Below are 21730 nucleotides of genomic sequence, written 5' to 3' on the forward strand. Positions count from 1 at the left end.
TGTTGCTAATACTGTACATTGCTAACACTGTATATTGCTAATACTCTGAGTTGCTTATACTGTACATTGCTAATACTGTACATTGCTAATACTGTAAGTTGCTAATACTGTGCATTGTTAATACTGTACGTTGCTAATACTGTACATTGCTAATACTGTGCATTGCTAATGCTGTATGTTGCTAATACTGTACATTGCTAATACTGTATGTTGCTAATACTGTGCATTGCTAAATAATCATTACAACTACCACAACAATGTAAGTTTACCTGTTTGAAAAATCAGACAACTGCTTTAGTCCTTATTTAGCATTAACTTTTTAACAACTACTGTGTAGAAATTAGTGCTTGATACATGTTTGAAGTACGATTGTGTGTAATTTACACTGTAAAACAAAACATGAAAATCACTGCTATTAATATTAACCACAGACCTTCTTTTACTCATAAACCCATTGTCTTTCAGGTTTTAACAACCTGAACAGCTGCAATGGAGTGTCTGTCCATGATGAGTATTTAAAATCAGTCTCTATTGATTGAACTGGATTTGAATATACTATACACTTTTAAAGAAATCAAGTTTTTGCAGAACCATTTGATTATACAATGATTTGACTCATATCTTTGTTCATGGGTGTATAATCACTTACTCAATACACTGATGGTGGATTCACTGGTCAGCTGAACACTCATGGGCATCACATACTCAATCGTGAAACAACGGCCCCTCTCCTCACCTGACACAGAGAGAGACCACAGGAGATTTCATTGAGTTTTCAGTTATGTTTCATTTACATATCAGCCCTTACAAAAATCTAGAGCTCATGGTAAATTTGCCACTGATTATTTTCACTTGCAAATGAGCTTTGCTGCAAACTTGCAAGATGAGGAAGAATTAAAGAAGAGTTCCAGGATCAATACAAATTAAGCTGGATGGACAGAATTGTAAAAAACAAAAATCATGTTTACATTAATGCACTTAAAATGAAAGTCTGTAGGGCAAGGCAAAAATGTGAACTTGTATTTCTATTAAAGTGCTCGATTTGGACAAAAAGTCATATTGTGATTATTTTGAAAATTATTGAACCGCGATGTAATAATAATAATAAAAAAAGCCTAGTAAATGATTCCTTTTGACCAAAATTTAGAAATGTTTTGCCAAATTTCTACTGCCAATAAAAAGACTTTTACTCTTCAAGGGTTCACACTTGAGTCTTCTTAAAAAGAACCAAAACTCAGACCTTTTATTTTTACTTCAGCCACAAACAAACAAATAAATATATTAAACAGTGAAACAAAAAAAAAAAAAAAAAAAATTCACTTCTTTTTACATGAATATTTCCATAGTCTGGAAGCCAACCACTGAGCACCAGATACTTGCAGATACATGTACCATTTAAATCAAGGTGCAAAAGATCGATATTCATTGTACAAGAGGACCCAGACTCGTCGCTTTGAGTCCCATCTGTATGCTGTGTTTCTCTGGTAGTCTACTGGAGCTTCATAAGTGCTATTTGCACTGGAAGCTTTATCTAATTGTCAGTAGTGGACAGTACTATAGTTTTTTTTACTTCATTACTATACTCAAGTACATTTTTCAAGTATCTGTACTTTATCAGGGTATTTTTTATTTTAGGAAACGTTTACTTCACTACATGCAAAAGCATAATATCTTACTTTTTACTCCACTACATAAAAAAAATAAAAAAATAAAATAAAAACATGCTGTTCCTCGCTACTTTTAAGTGAAAAAATAAATCTGCACTAAATAAAAATAGACACATTAAGCAGACAGTAGTTCTTGTTCTCATGAGACTAAAACCATAACCTAGCACCAAATGCAGTCTCGTGGGAGTTTCTGCAGAACTAGGGTTACAATTCAGATATAACATTGTCAAAAGCATTTGAGCACCAAAGATGGCAGAAGTAGGAGTTGATCACCCTTAATTAAAATATTTTTTAGAAGCATTGGAAACAAAAAACTATAGTGTCTTCTGAGCTACTACACGAAAACACATTGAGGTAAGTCATTTTTAATACTTTATTAATAAAACTGCCATGAATGCACTTGCTAGATGACAGTATGCTCATAAATGTACTCCTGCCAATGCAAATTAGTTTTTATAGGGTAATATAGGATTTATAAAAAGAGCTAGGTTCAAGGTTAGCAAAACATTGCATAACACTGCGAGGAGAACAGAGGCAGTTCTTTTTTATGCTTTTTTACGTTTTGCGTTTTTACAATTTTGAAGCTGTTAAAATATTGAGTTTATATAAAAATAACGCATTAATAAAGTTAATGCAATTAATCGTGCCTCGTGACCCATATATAAATCTGTAATAAGGATTTGTCCTACCATCAGAGCAATTCAAGCTTGAAGTACCACTTTCATGTTTTTGCATTTCACAATCAGCAGGGGGCAGTAAGCGCAGCCTCAGCACCTGATCTCGCCAAACCACACATAACGAGAGCAGGCAATACAAAAGGATACTTTTATGCAGGACATGTTTTGTGTTCAAAGAAAGAATAGAGCACAACAGAATACATGTGTCTCGAGAACTAATAATAATATATTTATTTATATAGAACCTTTTTTAGACTCAAGATCGCTTTACAAAAGAAAACTTGCATGAAAAGACAAAAAAGAAAAAAGGATCAAACACGGAAACAAGGATCAGACAACAAAACAAAGATCAAATACAGGTAAAACAAAAACATATCAAAGAGCACATGCATTGCAATGAGATAAACTAGTAGCAGTCTGGGAAACACTGGGAAAAGAGATGAGATTTAGTTGGGATTTAAAAGAAGAGAAAGAGGTGAGGTCTCGGAGTGAAGAAGGAAGAGAATTCCAAAGTTGCGGAGCGACAGACATGAATGACCTTCCAACCATAGATGCAAATCTAAACTTTGGGACAGACAAAAAAAAAAAAAAAAAAAAAATTAAAAAATTGCACCAGATAATCTAAGAGTGCGAGGAGATAATATCTTAAAATGAATGTGGTAGGTGATTTGTAGCCAGTGTAGCTGTTGGTGTATCAGAGTGATATGTTTTGTTCTTTTGCTGTTAGTAAGGACTCTGGCCACAGAATAGGCAATTTAAAGTTTTAGCAGGTAGACCAGAGAGAAGTGAATTACAATAATTTAACCTGATGGATATGAACGCATGAATAACTGTGTTTCAAGTTAAGTGAATGGCGAAGACGAGCAGTATTGCAGAGGTGTAAAAATTAAATCTTAATCACATGATTGACATGAGATTTAAAGGTAAGTAAAGAATCAAAAATCACCCCAAGATTTAATGCAGTGAGAGAGGGCTTAATATCTATACCATCGACATTGACAGAAAGCCTGTGATAATGAGCTACCAGAGATTTGGGGCCTATTTATTAAAGAGTTGTAAGAAGTTTGCATCCATCCAGATCTTTAAAATGTGAAGGCAAATAGAAAGTAAAGGGGGTGGGAATGCTGTAGAGGAACAGTAACTATAACAAAGATTTGGGTATCATCTGCATAACAGTGAATACTGAGGCCATGGTGCCGCATTATTTTCCCAAGTGGGAGGATGTAAATTACAAAAACAAGAGGGCCCAATACTGATCCCTGAGGGACCCCCTTGAAACAAATGTAGTAGATGATTTATATTTCTGAATTGAAAAAATAATAATAAATGCTTTCTTTCTTGTAGATAGGAAGTTAACCAGAGGTGAGCAGTGCCCGTAATGCCATAGCTGAAAGAGGAGTTAGAATAATTTTATGGCAGACAGTGTCAAAGGCTGAGTTAAGTTCAAGATTAAGAAGGATGTTAAGTGAACCAGAATCAGCGGAAATTAGGAGATTGTTGACTACATACAGAAGTGCTGTTTTAGTGCTATGTAGAGGGCGAAACTCTGACTGAAAAGGCTCAAAAGAATCATTAGAAGCTAGGCAGCCACCCTCTTTAGTATTTTAGCCACAAACGGAAGATTGGAAATAGGCCTATAATTCTGCAATACTGACAGGTCCAAACCAGGTTTCTTGAGTATGGAAGTAATATCAGCAGTTTTTAATGCTAATGGTACAATGCCAGATCCAAGAGAAGTGCAGGTCTTACAACTGGAGTTGTTAATAATCTAGGAGAAATAGTTAGCACATGCTGTATTCAAGGCAGCTTTGTATTGTAACACCCTGTCTACACCAGAGGCAAGCGCCGCAGGGTGGTGCGACATGACAATGAGTCGGAAATTTCACATGTTGTGTAAAATTGAAAAAAATCAAGGAAAGACAGAAACTCATTAGCCGTAGTGGAGTCAGTGTCTACATGAATATTGAAATCACCCAGCAGAATCACAGAGGTATGCAAAGCAAAGGCTAAAGTAAACTACATATATCTTGTCTTGAAATGTCTTAAAATTGGAACAGTGAGATGTTCCAAAAGCATCTGTCTGATGCATCATATTAATTCAATATAAAAAATGTAATCGATTGACAGCCCTAATGTTAAAGTTTATCCTGATCCAATGTCCTGCCCCATAGACTTTCTCAATGCTTGTGTAGAAGCGCCTGAGTTTTTATAGAGATCTGGTATTTTTCTTTGCTTCGTAAAAGAGAATGTGAGAGTGTAATTCAGAGATGACTGAATTAAATTACATGACATTGACACTTTCATCATGCCGTGAGACCTGCCGATCATGATGTCAACATCACACAATCTATAATACATTTACACACTATAACACCCACATAAACATTTTCACAGTAGAACAAAAATAGTCTTGGACCTCAGAAAGTTTTTGGTGTTTCAATTCAGAAGTCTAATTATGGTCAACAAGCCTATCCCTGTAGAGCTGAAATGATGGCTCACATCTGCTCATGTCACACTCAATTTCACAGGCTGTAAACAGTGTGGGTTTGGATCAAACCCAGTCCAAGCGCTCGCCCACATCTTCACACACACGCACACACACACACATTGCATTCCTTCAAAGAGACTAAAGTGTGTGTTTGTTACACCGCAGGTGTTTGTTTGACAATTCAGAAGAGTGAGAGCTCAACACGTCATTTAAATAATAACGAGACATCCAACCGCACATGGATAAACCTCAATAAAGCAGACGAAATTCTATCATGAAACGCATCCAGGAAACGTTGCTCCCTAACAACTATTGCCATGAAGATTTCAAGGGAGGAGATGAGAGACTGTGGGATACAGCAGAAACCTCTGTAATCGGCCCAAAATGCCTGATCAGCCAGAAATAAAGGCAAAAAACCAATAAACCCTTTTTTTACTGTGTGAAGTCTATTGTAATGAACTCAGTTGACTGGCTTTTTACAGGGGACAAATTTAGAATAGTGACAGAAGACACTTTCTAAGAATAGGGTACGAAATAGGGCTTGAGATTCTCAAAAAAAAAAAAAATAAATAAAAATATATAAATGAGGCGCTTAACCTTCAGAAAATGCTGTTTGTCCACCTTACAATATACAACTATAAAAAAATTTACATTTGGTTTTACATTTTTATGAAATGCTTTATTTTGTACATGAACTGCACATTATATTAATAAGATTATATACAGTAGCACCATCTTTGACATTTTTTTCTCCCCTTTTTCTCCCCAATTTGGAATGCCCAATTCCCAATGCGCTCTAGGTCCTCGTGGTGGCGTAGTGACTCGCCTCAATCCGGATGGCGGAGGATGAATCTCAGTTGCTTCCGCATCTGAGGCCGTCAACCTGCCATCTTATCACGTGGCTTTCTGAGTGCATTACCGCGGAGACATAGCGCGTGTGGAGGCTTCACGTTATTCTCCGCGGTATCCATGAACAACTAACCATGCACCCCACTGAGAGTGAGAACCACATTATAGTGACCACGAGGAGGTTACCCCATGTGACTCTACCCTCCCTAGCAACTGGGCCAATTTGGTTGCTTGGGAGACTTGGCTGGAGTCACTCAGCACGCCCTGGATTCGAACTTGTGACTCCAGGTGTGGTAGTCAGTGTCTTTACTCGCTGAGCTACCCAGGCTCCCACCATCTTCTACTGGGAATGAAAACGAGGCTGTGAGGAATATAAAGCTATCAAAAAATCTTCTAGATCTAATTTTCCACAACTCATGTTGTCTGGAGTTTTTATCTACTTAAATTTCTTGGAAAGATATTTTTCTCAGCAGAGCAAACCAAAAACACTTTAAACAACAGTACAACCCATTAAAGAGACTGTATGTCTATCCCTAAAAGCCTCGTTGTCATTCCATTCGAAAATCAAAGATGGCGCTAGTGTGAATAAGGTCTATAAACTGGACAGATTATGTATGAAGGTGCTCAGTCATTTAGGTCATCGTAGAATACCAAGTTTATTAAGTATTTGGCTGTGGTTTTTTTCCACTTTGACTTGAACATCAGGGAAACAAAACAAGCAGACGACTCGACAGGAATGGACAAACCTCTCTGGACAGAATCTGACACAGAACAAGGATAACTCATCAGAAAATGACTCTGCAGTTCTTACAGCTCTAAAATGGGAGTTTTACGCCTGTTCCCACGGCAATTACGTTTCAAACCATCAGGGAGGAAACAACTCATGACCAGACAACTTATACAGACAATACAACACTGTAAAAAAATCCAACTTCAGTTTTGTCAGATAAAATCCATTTTAAAAGTTGATTGAACTATATAATGTATAAAAAGTTGAGAGTACTCAAAACAATCAATAAGGTCAACTTTTATGCCATTTAAGTCAGGGCAACATAAAAAAATTCAATAAAAAAATGAGCACATACAATGTAAAGTTTGGTGGTGAAGGTAGAACTTACAGGCTTTTAAGCCTAAATATAGCCAGGCTTCCCATGGTTAGGGTTAGATGGGTTAGGGTTAGTATTATTACAAGGGTTAGTACTATTTGTTACTTTGGCTGGGCTGACACATGATCTTATGTAGAAATGTGGATCTGCTTAATACAGAATATCTATTACATCAATATAAAAAAACGTATGGTCAAATGTACTTTAAAATGTTTGTTGAACTTAGAACTCTTTGTAAAATCACTTATAATTTCGAGTTTGCTGAAATTATTGTATTGAGTTCATGGAACTTACAATCCAACTTGAATTGTTAAGCTGATACACCTTATTAGCCTGGCATTGAGTAAACTCAAAAATGCTTTGCAGCTGTTTGCTTTACTTTTAAAAATTTTGATACAGTGAAGTGAAAACCTTTTTCTTCTCCGCAACACAAGCCATCTTTGTACTGACTAGTTTTGTCCTGCAGAAAAACTCATCCACCAATAAGATATAAGCATTTGGGTCATTTGTAGGGCTGAAGTGATTAGTCGGCGATATCGACAACATCGACAATAATACATTGTAGTCGAATAGTTGTTGTTTGATCTCATGACACTCTAATGATGACGCGCGAGAGGAGCACTTCAGCTCGAGTGCCTGGAAGAGGAGAGGAAGTAGACACAGTTCACAGGCCAGACGCACTCCAAACTCCAAACATTCAAAACAGCCTAAGGTGATGTTGACTGCAAAGTATGAGGGAATTATACAAAACAAATAAATACAGAAGCAATGTCGTTGTGAAATAAAGCAAAACTTGCATGTCTAAAAAGGAACCACCCTGGGCTCCTCCGTTATACAGTATCTTTAATGCATCCTTTATTAAAGTTCAAATTGATAGAAGCGGGTCATGTAAATAAGCACAAACTCCTAAACTGGCATTTCTTAGTGCGGTCAGAGCTGCTTCTATGAATCGCATGAAGTGACCCAATCTATGGGATAGACTGAAACTGCACCTGGCTGATGCACTATCGTGCGAGGGGCGAGCGGTTGCAGTGGCTCACGACATATTGAATCATAATATGGAGTTCTTAACAAAAGTTCGGGAGGAGCATGTTCATTTAATCCAACCAATCAACACTGGAGTAAGTGTATATGGACCATTCTACTGACTTGGGACACATTTTAAATTTTTGTATGTTTTTTTCTCCAAAACTTTGTCCATATATATTTAGTATCATATCTTAGGTACACATATCTAGTAAAAGAACAGTCAGTTTTCAAATTGTATTTTTACACTTTTTTGGAATGTTTTTCCTCTCTCAAAAGTTGTCACTACCAAAACACAGAAATACACATTAATAAAAGCATTATATTTATATTTTAAGAATTTGTTTCCATCCCCCTTATAAAGATTATTTGTATGAATTTTTCTCAAATATTTTCACAGCCAAATCAATTAAAATTGACATTTTTTTTAAAAGTTCAATTTATAAGATTCACCGAAATCTAAATGTGAATTTTCTCTGTAAAATGCATACGTTTTTTTTTTTTTTTTGTAATTAACATTTTTATTGATTCAAAGAAAAACACAACAGAGAAAAACACAACACATACACACCAAATCAACATTTAACCCCCACTAATATCCCTCTCCAAACACCAACCCTACCCTAACCCCCAACGAACACCCTGTAGTCACATAAAATAATACACACACAAACAAACAAAATAAATAAATAAATATATAATAAACATATATAATTAAACTAAACTTCTCTCTCCCATCCCTTCCCAGAGAGTCCCCCAAAACCACCAAATACCTACCCCACTTCCTGAAAAACAAGTCCCCAAACCCCAGCCTACTTCCTGCCATCTCCTCAAAAGCTGCCACCCTTCCCATCTCCGCACACCACTCTGGAAATGATGGCGCTCCATCCGACGTTCAACCCCTTAAAATGATTTGTCTGCCAATCATAATACTAGTCAGAACCCAATTTTTTATATATTTGTCCCCCAAATTTATGACCGCCCCATTGCCCAAAAAATGCATACATTTGATCATACTGATTTAAGAGTTTGATTGATGATTGATGAAATGTAACATATTTAATCAGTTTTTATAAAAAGTTTTAGTTAGTAACTCATTTACTTTAATTTTGACAAAACACCAGGGGGTTTGGTGGTGACGGTTATATTTTGTTTGGAATGCTATATCACATTTTACTCACTTTATTTTTTTCATATTCTGAACTCATACAATGTTTTTTGCCAAAATTATTACAAGCACAAATATTTTACGATAGTAGTTTATTATAAAGGCATAACAATTGTTCCTATCATCTGTATTTGACTTTTAAATTGCCATACAGATGAGGAATAGTGTAAAATAATAAGTGGTTTCAGTTTAAAAAATAAAAGCTTAACAAAAGTTCAACTAATGTATCCTCAAAAAGTCTGTAAACAAACAGATCCAACATCTTAAAGAAAAATATGATACAAACAACAGAAAATGTTTGCAGTTTAATCATGAACTGATCATGAACTTCTTGATCAACTGCATTTACTGAAGAATGTGTCTTTTACACCTTCACAAATCAAGAAATTTTTAGCACAAATACTTTGTCTATTCACAAATGTAGCTTTTCAAACACTGCTCTGAACATTCTTGGGCTGATCTGGACATGCCACTGTGTGACTTTTTTAGGTGGAGAGATTAAAGTGATGACTTTGTCCACTGTATACCAGATCTTATCCTCGATTCGTGGCCAAATGGTTTCACCCAATGTTGTGCATGACTTTGACATCCAGGGCACCTGTATGAGTGGTAAAATAAAAGGAAATAGATTGAGGCATTGCAGGTACTGAAATATGTCAGGGAAGAGGACAAAAAGATGTATATATCACCTTCTTCCACTTCTTCAATGATTCCAGAATAAGGCTCATTGTCATATATAGCAACACACCACTTGCCAACAAGGTCTTCAGTGATATCATCAACTGGACAAAGAGTCTCTTCACACCCAACACTTGAGGTAGAATAGCTTCCATCTTCTGAGTCTGTCAGTTCAGGTGTTCCTACATCTCTGCCAGGATTTGCGTGTGTTGCAATGTTGGTGGACAAAGGGTGGAAACAGGGACAGATGGCTTCTCTGTTGCAGAAGCAGCTTAGAACTCTATAATGGATTGTGCCAGGGTTATTGCAGATTATTTGATGAATGCTCTTTGGGAAGGAGTGCACTTACTCTGGATATCTGTTCTTCCTCCACACAGATGAGCTTTACTTTGGTTAGAGGAAGGAGTGTGTCATAGAGGGCTTTCACAGTGGGTACTGTATGTCTATACCTCTGGCTACCAGTGAATCTGCAGTTCTCTTTATGGTGACTCCTATGCCATCGACAGGCCCTTTGCCATGACCAGCTTCTAGGGAACTCCAGTTTACAGCAGTAAATCCCATCTGGAAAGGAAAAGCGCTCAAGAGATAAAAAAAAAAATTCCCCCCGATATTGCATTGTTGGCCCATCGCTGATGAAAAGAGTTTTTGGATTCTTGGATGGTTCTCCTTCAGGAACTGAAGAACTGGTTCAAGTTGAGCCCAAATGGCAGGAGGATCATGTTTCATGGAAGGTGACAATGCACAGAATGTCAATATATCATCTGTGGTGTACACAATGGCATTATGAAATCTGCCTATGGGATGCTCCGAAGTGGACTTGCTGCACCTCCTTTGCATATTTGCTTTCAGAGATCTATGCAGTGATTGTAGCTGTGTGTATTGATGATGGATTTTGAAGAGATGCTTGCACACTTTGGCTTTCATGTCTTTTTCAAAATCTTCCAAAAGGTGCTCTGGGCTGCCCTAACATCTGTTTAACAGTTTTTGTCACAGTGATCTTCTCTCTTTTCCTGCCCTTTTCTTTTTCATAGTCTTCTGTTTTCATATGCATGTTGTATATTTTTACACTGTGAAAATAGCTTGTGTTTGACCAAAATTCCACTATCGTCAGCATGCTAACTGAGTGATATGTATTAATGTGTACCTCTATCCGGCGACAGTTCTTTTGGCATTTGGCCCCGCCCACTTACCCACATCAGATCCATACGACAAATGACCTACTATGCACAAAGCATTTGCCCTCATCAGATAAGCTCGCGTTTTCAACAAAGCTGCCGCCGCAGCTCACTATTTTCTTATTTTCGCAGCAACAGCGGCAGCCACTTTAACTACTGTTTCTGCCATGTCTTTCTATCTAATCTTTCCTCAACGGAGCAGATGTGGCATTGAAGCTGCCTCCGCAAGTGGCCAATGCTTCGCTGTATACCTGTAGTACAGTTCAATATGGCTGTATACAGATCCTCTCATCTTAACTTCCACCCAGAGCGGTGCCTCTGTGATTGGACGCTGCTCCGGCTTCACGTAACTTGAGCTCTATCACAGCTTTGATTTGAGGCAAGGGAAACAAAGATCAGCACTGATTTAAAACTTATCCCAACACACTCCAGTTTCAAACCGGTTCTCCCGCTCAGACTTTTTATTCCTCTCAGCCCTGATTATCTTGCTGTGAAGCCCGTTTTAGGGTGCGTTCCATTCAGAAGCGATCATCCCTATGCCCTATTCCCTTCGAAGACTTTTCAGTCCACTGTGAGGCTAAATGTGTGGGGCTCTCGGATTTCTGTTCAAAGTTATTTCAACATGACTATCATGATTGTTCTTCCTTCAAAATGCCCTTTGGAGGGTGATTTATTCGATTCGGAATGCAGGGCCAATCACGCAACAAGCAAACTTCCTTTCAAACGACTCCTACTCTAAATTACAAATATCTCTCCAAACCAGAGCAACCTTTTAGCGTGAGCTCACTGCCGCAGCAGCATCCGCTCTGACCTATTAAAGATAAGAATATTAAAGATAAGAATGCATACAGCTTCTGTGCGAGCAGATGCAGGCCAAGTTCGGCTCCGGAAGCGGCGTGTCGCGTTCCTCATCTCAACTTCATTCCGCAATGTGTCTCGTCTCCTCGCAGCATTTGCGATCACCTTACCACGCAGCAAGTGCTTTCTGCAAACTTTACTCAAATGTGAAATTATAGACCATTGTATTACTTCCTCTCTTCCCACAGACCAGGATGAACGTTTCAAACAGGTGAAATCAATCCATCACTTTAATCTCACAGGAAAATCTTTTTCAAATGTTGTCGGTTATTTTAAAGCTATTCTATATTATTGGATCATAGACTCTTAAATGGTTTTACCTTAGAACCTATTTTTTGTACCTATGTCTACCATAAAAGTCTATGTCTAACTTAAAGTGACTCATCAAATCTGTCATAATTCAGCGCTCCACACAATTTTAAAGTAATGTGTTGAAATCAGCGCCGGATGATTCGGCATCGTATTTTGCTTTTATCCTCAGAATATTTCAGTTATTCTGTAGAATTTATTATAGGCTATAATATAAAGAAGCTGTATTTATTCAGCACTACTGCAAATGGTGTCCATAGTATATTTTCAAATCCAATTCTCAGGCACAAACACCAAATAATTTCGAGAGTCATCTCATCCCAAATATAATACAGAAATAATTGAATTACTCACATTACGTTTGGAAAATAATCTACTAAACTCCAAACCATATGTATAAGCTAAATAATATCAGACCACAGACAGTCATCCAAGTATTTTAGTTTCAAGTGCCTTCTAATTAAATGACAAATCGCCACTTTAAAGGATGTCACATGTATGCACATACATTAGGTAAGTATGTATTCTGGTCACTTCACAAATAATCCAGAAATTTAATCCAGCAAATAAATTAAGTTTGTATCTGCTTACAATAATAAGGAAATGAGAATACTATCTTTCCACTACAATAAGCTTCCTTTATTCACCTGCTTGGACCTACTAATCACCATTATGGCTGCTCATGCACTTCTATTACACAATTGTTTAAATGTTATTCCCACTATGGCCCGCAGGCCTCTGATGGCTGTTATTTAAGCCTAAATAAGAAAAATTAACGGAGCTAATTCGCTGTGATCCGCAAATCAGAACGGTGCCCTTGAACTACTTAGTAGACTTTCTTCACCCTTGATGGCTCGCAGGCCATTGAATTTAGCACTGCTTCTCTACCAATAATAAGCAGTAATAATTACAGAAATCATAAGTGTCTATTGCTTTTCCCCAAAGGTGTCCGCAGATGCTACGTTTCATTCTTTCTTCCTCAACAAGCATTTGAGCATGGTTACTTTGTTTTACACGTGTCTTCAGGTGTCTTGCAACACCTAATCGTGCTACACAATCCCAAAGTAATGTGTCATTAATCCACATTTTCATAACTTAACAAATCCGATTGCTATACACCCTTCCGTGAAATTTCCTAAGTTTGACACATCTTTATAGAAGTGCATCTACAGGGGATTCCACTACAGCGAAAACACATCAGTGGTTCCACTCCTGGCCCCCACCAGAGCTCCTTTTATCATGCTCTCATTTCCCATTCCAGTTCAAATGCTCGACCGCTACAGCAGTGCTTTAAACTCTGCTCCTGCAGGAGCCCACCTTTTACTATTCTGGATCAACTATTCATTAACTACCCTAATCGCCAGTGCCTCTTAATGCTAGGCATTTCTGCAAATGCATAATTTACACATTGCATTATCTGTAAGTGTTGTATTATCCGCAAACACTGTGCTCCAGGAAGCAGTAAGTAGTGGTAGCCCTCGTGCCAATGTTTCTGAAAATGGAGACACCCCTATCAGAGTGCTGGGTTCGGCTGTGATCTCAGCAGAACGCAGATGCATGCCCAACCTTGAGCCCCTGCTAGCCACAATATTAGTTGCTGACTGACGTGATCTATGTTCGACCACGCTTCGGTTTTCTTCTGCCTCATTCATTAATGGTTCAAATACTAATGTACTGCTGCCACTGTATTTTAACATGCTTATGTTGAAGCGCTTTCGTCTATGCTTCTCCGCAGCCGTAATGAGCCAGAATTTTGCAAGTTCTAATCCCCTTCTCCCCCAGCGCATACCTACTACCCCGGTACCTCACTGCAAATCCTCCCCTCAGGTAGTGTGTTAAAGCCTGGCGACACCGCAACCACGGTGCTCCTGCTATTGGCTCAATCTGTGATTCTGCATCTCCGAAGCAGCGCAAACATGTTGACCAGGTGACGCAACCGTGGCATGTCTTTCAGGTCATGTGACTAAGCACCGTAACTGCGATGTGCTTTTCTGATTAACCATCTCAGATTATGCCACTTATGCCAAATGAATCACTACCCACTTTAGTGACTGACAATCGGGCTGCTTCAGGTCACCTCTAAACAGTTCGCCATAAGCCGGCTTCTCAGAATCAATCATTTTCATCTGAATATAGTATATGCTCTCCCGTTGAACACTGTGCCTGACGATTCAGCCCATGTGTATCGTAGAGTGAGCTCTCATTTAAATGCAATGTAAATAATTTTACACAAAAACATGGGCCCTTCCCATCGTACGCAGTGTGGTCCCGTGCTTGAGGATTCGGCCCATTTGTATGGCAAAGCACGCTTGTTTAATAAACAGCATTAATCATTGTGGTGAGCAGGGCGGAGCCGAGCGGCATCTGGGCAGAGCAAGGCCGGGAAGATAAGTGGCGAATGACTTCCACCTGCGCGCCACACCGGCCTCGCATTCCAGCGAGGGGAGGCGGGAGTGTTTAAGGAGAAGAGACAGCGGCAGACGGGAGAGAGAAGCCCGAGTTCTTGTGTGCATTTTAGGATTTGAAAAGCAGTGCGTGTTTTTGTTTCTTTACACACTGAAAAGTGTCATTAAATGTCTATGTGTTTGTCAAGCCGGTCCCAGCTTCCTCCTTACCTTCTTAATTGTTACACTGGTGCTGAAACCCAGGAAGGAGGAAGGATGCGCCATTCAAGGAGTCCTCGCTGCTGACTGAGGATCGCGACTCCGAGGGAATGCTCGATCCGGTGGCGCTGGAGCGCTGCATCAACCGGCAACCGGAAGGGACGGCTGAGGGGTCCAGTGCCATTGCCCGGCATCGCAGACGGAAGCACGACAGCGAGCTGAGGGCCAGTCGACGGCGTATCCGGGCCGGCGAGCCAGTCTCTCTCCTCTCTCTCCCCTCTCTGCTTTCTCTCTCCCTTTTGTTATTCCCGACCCCCTCTTCCCTTTCTCCTCTCTTTCGCCCATTCCCCCTCCCAGGCACGCACAGGTCAGACCCGGAGACCCATCGATGCTCCCTCCCTAGAAATGGGGGGGGGGGGGGTAGGTCACAGGTCGGAGAAATCCCTGATCTGAGTTCAGCGATGGGTGTATGTGGTGAGCAGGCCGGAGCAGAGCGGCGTCTGGGCAGAGTGAGGCCGGGAAGATAAGTGCCGAATGATTTCCACCTGCCGCCACACCGGGAGTATATAAGGAGATGAGACAGCAGCAGACGGGAAAGAGATGTACGAAGTTGTCCGCATGTTTGAGTGTTTTTATGATTTGACGCAACTGGCTGAAAAGCAGTGCGTGTTTTTGTTTTTTTATACACTAAAAAGTGTCATTAAATGTCTATGTGTTTGTCAAGCCAGTCCCAGCTTCCTCTTTACCTGCTTAATTGCTACAATAATTTTTACGTGAAACAAGAGCTCTCCCGTCAAACGCTGTGTGGTCCTGTGCTTGAGGATTCAGACTGTTCGCAGCACTGAGTGAGCTCTTGTTTGAAATCCAGAATCAATTAATTTCATTCGAAAAGCGCAGGCTCTTCCATCGATGCCGTGCGGTACCTCGCTTGAGGATTCATCCCGTTCATTTCACAGAGTAAACCCTACCATTTGAATGAAATGCGTCTGTCACGGAAAGTGGTTTGAGCTGATAGCCAGAGAGCACGACATTACCCTGGTAAGTGAGAGAAATACATTAATTTGTTGATTAATTTTATGTTATTTGTATTTATTTTGACCTAACTCCATGTTACTTATGAGTTACACGTTTATTTTAGCAAGCACAAAGTAGATAAGTCGATAAAACTGTTTTGCCAGGCCTTCAATACTCTCCCCAGGAGGTTAGTAATTTCACACTTGAATCACTAAAATCTCTTTAGTAATCCTGATAGCAGGTTATTTTATAATTTACTTTTCCAGGAGCACATCACAGCCAAACATTGAATTAAATCATTAGTTCACCCAAAAATGAAAATTCAGTCATTGTTTACTCACCCCTGTGTTGTTAAAACCCCATATCACTTTCTTTCTTTTTCTTAACACAAAGGGAGAAATTGTGAAAACATTTGTGCTCAGTGATGTCACACAATGGCAGTTTATGGTGACCACTTCTTCAAGCTTCAAAAGAATGCAAAAGTAATGTAAAAGTAAAGTAACTAATAAATTATGGTATGCGACTCATGTTTTGTTTTGAAGGAATACGATAAGATTTGGTGAGAACAAACTGAAATCTAACCTATTATTAAGCTAAACTCTTGACCGACGGTTGATCTCCTGTGCGTGTTCACACACGGCACACAAGCTTTAGAGCTCCTTGAAGGAGAGCAACAGTTATGCTGCCACTCGCGAGGTGGGGCGTTCATGCGAAAACTCCTTTTGTTTTGCTTCAACAGGACCACCAGCGATATTAACAACAGAAAACACAACATAGCTGCACACAAATTAGAGAGCAGAACTTACACAACATGTCTGAAGAGTTTGTAGTGGATAATAGATGCATTTCTATATCCAGCCTTAATTGTTTGAGGACTCAATCAAACAAAGATATGGGGCTGAAGGTACAGTCACACTGTGTCCTACTCAGGCACCAAATGACATGCAATAAAAGTGATCTTTTCTATGTTAATCAGAGTTTTTGTCCTAAGCAGCTGCGATGGGACATTCTGTCGATCACTTGGTTTCTATATTTGCTGTTGTGCCGTGTAACCCTACCCGCTATGAACTGGCACCGGTCTAAAATCATTCTGATAACATTATATTGAAGCCAGTATCTCACTTGATGGTTAAAACTACTTGATTTTGGCCGAGAATGTTACACCTACCGACTGTTTTCGCGGAGGTCTGATGCACACACACTCACACACACACTCACACACACACACACCTGTTCAGAATAGAAGTGACAGACATTTCCACTTCCTCCGCCTTTCTCTCTGGTTCTTCCACTTCACTTTTGGTAAGCGAAACCTCCAAAGAACTGTGGTCTCCCATACTCTCTGTCTGACTGTAGCATCTGGGTGTGTGTGTAGCTACCTTCAGCCTCCTTCATGACACTGTTTGATTGAAGACTCCGATTCAAACAATTAAGGCTGGGCATAGAAATGCATCTATTTTTGACTACAAACTCAAGGTTTGTGTGCAGTTGTGTTGTGTTCTGCCTGTTAATATTGTTAACAATACGAGTTTTCGCATGAACGCCCCACCTCGCGAGCAGAAGCGTAAATGCTGCTCTCCTTCAAGGAGCTCTAAAGCTTGTGTGCAGACTCATGAATGTGCACAGGAGATCAACCGTCGCCAAGAGTTTAAATTGATAATAGTTTAGATTTTGGTTTGTTTCTCACCAAACCTTATTGTATTCCTTCAAAACCAAACATAAGTCACATATCATAATTTAATAGACTTCTGAATTATACTCTTTTGTCCTTTAGAAGCATGAAAAGGGGGTCACCATAAATTGCCATTGTATGACATCACTGAGATATAAAAGGTATATCTTTTCCCATTATTTCTCATTATTTTGCATTGCATCAAGTTTTTTTATGATACTAAAAAATTATTAATTTCTGTTTGCAGTGGCTCTGGAATGCAGCATTACTTTTTTGACCATCTTTACACAGATAAAACACAACACTACTCCTCTTCTTCAAGTAAGTTTTAAAATGTAATTTAGAGAGATAGCAATTTCTTTCTGTTTTTAATTACTCTGCATACTGACAGCACATCTATTTCATTCGTAAGAAAGTAAGCAACCCCAGCGGCTCCCCGCCTCGGTCTTTCGACCTACGGGTATGAGGCCATGCCGGTTAGTACTGGGGGCGATTTGGGGACCTCAATGGGACCACCTCCGCCGGGTATCCTCCCACGGACCATCCATTCCCCAGCACACTCGCTTGCCCCGGTCGGGCGCTCGGACGAGATCGCCAGCTTGTCTCAGGGCGAGTTCGACCTCTCATTTGGAGCCCGGGAAGAAGACGAGTTATCGAGCGCAGCATCGGAGAGCGGGCTCGTCCAGTCGGATGCAGAAGCTTCGACTGGGCTTCCTCCTTCGGGAATGGTTGCCCAGTCCCAGGCCGACGTGGAAATGATGGACATGCTTTCCCGGGCGGCTGCGAGCGTCGGGCTAGAGTGGAACCCTCCACTCTCCCCTGAACCCTCGCAGCTCAACGATTGGTTCCTGGGCTCGGGGCGCCGCCCACGGCCACACCCCAACCCCGTTCCTTTCTTCTCGGAAGTGCATGAGGAGCTTACAAGATCGTGGGAGGCACCTTTTACTGCCCGGTCCCGGTCTTTCAGTTCCCCCGCTCTTGCTACCATAGATGGCGGAGCGGGCAGGGGGTATTCGGTGATCCCCCAGGTGGATAAGGTGCTCGCGGTGCACTTGTGTCCGCAGAGCGCCGCCACCTGGCGCGGGCGCCCGAAACTCCCATCCAGGGCCTGTAGGTTTACGTCATCTCTGACGGGTATTCCACTCTTTTTGGGGAGAAAAGAGAGGGAAAAGAGGCCACGGATGGGCTAGCCTTTCCCTATAGTTGGGCACTCGACTTATTCCTGATGGACCGTTCGACGCTCATAAGAGCATTGGGGGAGGTTACGTGATGGCCTGGTGCGCTGGCTACAAGGCACACAGCAGTCTGCCTGTCACACACCGCCAGTTCACATAACACAGTTCAGCTAGTTGTGGCGTTTTGTATAGGGACCCCTAGTGTCACTACATCGACACAACGTCAAGTGAGTGACAGATAGGGAATGTCCTGGTTACTTTCGTAACCTCCGTTCCCTGATGGAGGGAACGTGACATTGTGTCCCTCTTGCCACAATGCTGAACTACCTGCTGAAATGGCCGGGACCTGGTCTCGGCTCCTCAGTATAAAACCTGAATGAGTGGTTGCATACCATCTCCTTTTATACCTGCATGTCCGGGGGAGTGGCATGCAAATTCCACTCGTCAATTCTCATTGGCCTTTTTTTTAAAAAAGCAGAGGTGTTTGGGGCTCCCAAGTGTGACCCCTAGTGTCACTACATCGACACAACATCTCATTCCCTCCATCATGCGAACAGAGGTTACGAAACTAACCAGGACATTTCTCTTACTTACAGAGATCAGCACATCCATCCTCAACATAATCTTTCATAGGGTGTCCAGACCTCTCAGTGCAGAGAGTCGACATCAAACTGATGACATGTAGATGGCTGAAGTGAAGTGAAGTTTAATTTGTTGTATCCAAAAGAACTCACTCAGTGTGTTTCATTATAACCATGCTGTAAGAAGACCTCCCACTGGCAACAAATTATTCCATATCTGCCCCAGTGCTAAAATTGTTTAACAGATTTTCATAGGTCATTTGTTTTTATTTATTTATTTTTCACTTAGTTTTGTACTTATTTATTAATCTTACTTATGGTTATAAATTGAACTTATGGTTAATGTTAGATGATATATAACTTTTAGCTTATTATTAAAAACCTGTGGATTTATTAAGTCAATTGTTATAACTATTGCATTATGAATTGTGTTATTTATTGCATGTTGTTGTAAACAAACTATTAAAAATGTTTTACTGAATAATGCTTAAATGTGTTTTATATGATTATTTCACTTTCTTAGTGATACAGTATCTATATGAACTATTTAATTCACATCCATTAAACATTCTTCTGGTAATAAAACAAAAACTAAATGTAAAAACTAAACAAAAACCAAATGTTACGAGTCCATGCAGGGAATCCCTAAAAGATTCTATATAGAACCTTTTCACCAGGCTCAGAGAACAGTTTTGGGGTTCCAAATATGAAGCGAGCGATAGAACCCTTTTGGGTTCTATATGTAACATTTTCTTCTAAGAGTGTATACTTATATTCAAGATATATTCTCTGAAAGCAAATGTACATATTTTATATGTTGCTTCTCAGATACATGTTTCTTGTTTTAAGGATTTATAGATGTTTTTAAATGGAAAACAAGAGAAAAACACCAGAGGTGGGTAGAGTACCCAAAATCTTTACTCAAGTAAAAGTACAATTACTTAAAAAGTAGTAATGTAAAAAAAAAACTACTCGCGTAAGAGTAAGAAAGTACCCTATTAAAATAATACTCAAGTAGCGAGTAACTAGTTACTTACACATAAAATATAATGGATGATTACACCCCAATATTCCATTACATAATACATATTTAACATGTGTAACAGAATAATAATTATACTACTACTACTACTAATAATAATAAGAATAATAATAATTATTATTATTAATATTAATGAAAATTGTCATCATACACTCATGTTGTTTCAAAGCATATTAATTTCTTTAATGCAACACAATTAAAGAGATGTCAGACAGAATGTTAACCTTGTAGTCACCATTTGCTGTCACTGCATGTTTTTTCCTCCATATTTTAAAAGGGAATGGTGACTGAGACTGTCCGTCTCTAACATTCTGCCTAATATCTTTTTTGGGTTCCACAAAATACATAAAGTCACACAGGTTTGGAACAACATGAGGGCAGGGAAATTATGACAGAACATTATTTTATGGTTGAACAATCACTTTAAGGACGCTTCTCAGATTTGGACGAATCTGTCAATTAGAAGAGAAGTTTGGAAACCAGTTTCTAGTAATTATTACAGTGAAAAACGTGAACAATGTCCCACAGGCCCAATTATATGTAATGCTGAATAAAACTAAACAAGATCATGCTTTATTAATACCTACTGTCACTATTTCAAAAGTCCTGTCACTTTTTAAAGTCCTGTATTGATTCTCAGATCAGTGGTTACAGTATTTTCAGTGTCAAAAGAATTTAGATCATTAGTTCTGTACACTAAAGGTAAACTGCGACTTATCTCTGTATTTGGAAGCATGTTGGGCTCATTTAAATTCAGAGCTCTATTGTCCATGAGAAAAACGTGCCGCATCTGTCAAACAGAGAAATGCTGTGCAGGTGCAGACATACTGTCAGCTCGCGCTCCAGAAGTCAAGCACGTGATCTTGCAAAACATAAGATATTTACACTAATGCAGATGTTTACATGGAGTTAGGAACTGATATATTACAACACTGCTATAAAAATGTATACTTATAAACTGAGGTCATAAGAGCCCATAATTACAGAATCACCCTGAAAATGATAATGACACAGACAAGCCCACGTTATCATAATCGCCAAAACTTACCACGCTGCAATTTTAATCTTGAAATATCTGCTTGTCTTGGTGTAAAATACAGGCTCTGCATGAGTAGTTTTACTCTTTTTCATGGTGTGGAGTGAAGGAAGTGTTTATTTGGTGCACTTGCTGTTGCTGCAGTGGTGGACTCGACTCAAGTGACAGAGCGTAGCTGTAACATTCTGCTGTCTTAAAATTCCCATTCAAAAATCTCTCAATAAATAACGCATTTATTTACACTTAATAAATTAAAACGTCATGGTTACTGGTGTAACCTCCGTTCCCTGATGGAGGGAACGAGACGTTGGTGTCGATGTAGTGACACTAGGGGTCCCTATACAAAACGCCACAAGGCTGAACTGTGTTACGTGAACTGGCGGTGTGTGGTGGGCAGACTTGCTGTGTGCCTCATAGCCAGCACACCAGGTCGACACGTAACCTCCCCCAACACAGTTATGAGTGTCGAACGGCCCTTTTTGAGGACAAGTCGACTACCCAGAGATAGAGACAGGCTAAACCCAGTCATGGCCTCTTTCCCCTTCTCTTTTTCCACTCCCTAAAAAAGAAGGGGGATTATCCGACTGGGCCGCCAGATCTAGTCGG

General features: G+C 39.7%; 1 protein-coding gene across 2 annotated transcripts in view; it reads right to left on the reverse strand.

The window, feature by feature from the left end:
* cacng5b (calcium channel, voltage-dependent, gamma subunit 5b) overlaps positions 1-21730 on the reverse strand; it is a 54520-nt gene that overhangs the window by 17335 nt on the left and 15455 nt on the right. For both annotated transcript variants that reach the window (XM_051717474.1, XM_051717473.1), the window contains exon 4: positions 650-736. In XM_051717474.1, the coding sequence (XP_051573434.1) occupies positions 650-736 (87 nt within the window). The remainder of the gene's footprint in view (positions 1-649; positions 737-21730) is intronic.

This window comes from Myxocyprinus asiaticus, chromosome 14, assembly GCF_019703515.2.
Source record: "Myxocyprinus asiaticus isolate MX2 ecotype Aquarium Trade chromosome 14, UBuf_Myxa_2, whole genome shotgun sequence".
NCBI classification, from domain to species: domain Eukaryota; kingdom Metazoa; phylum Chordata; class Actinopteri; order Cypriniformes; family Catostomidae; genus Myxocyprinus; species Myxocyprinus asiaticus.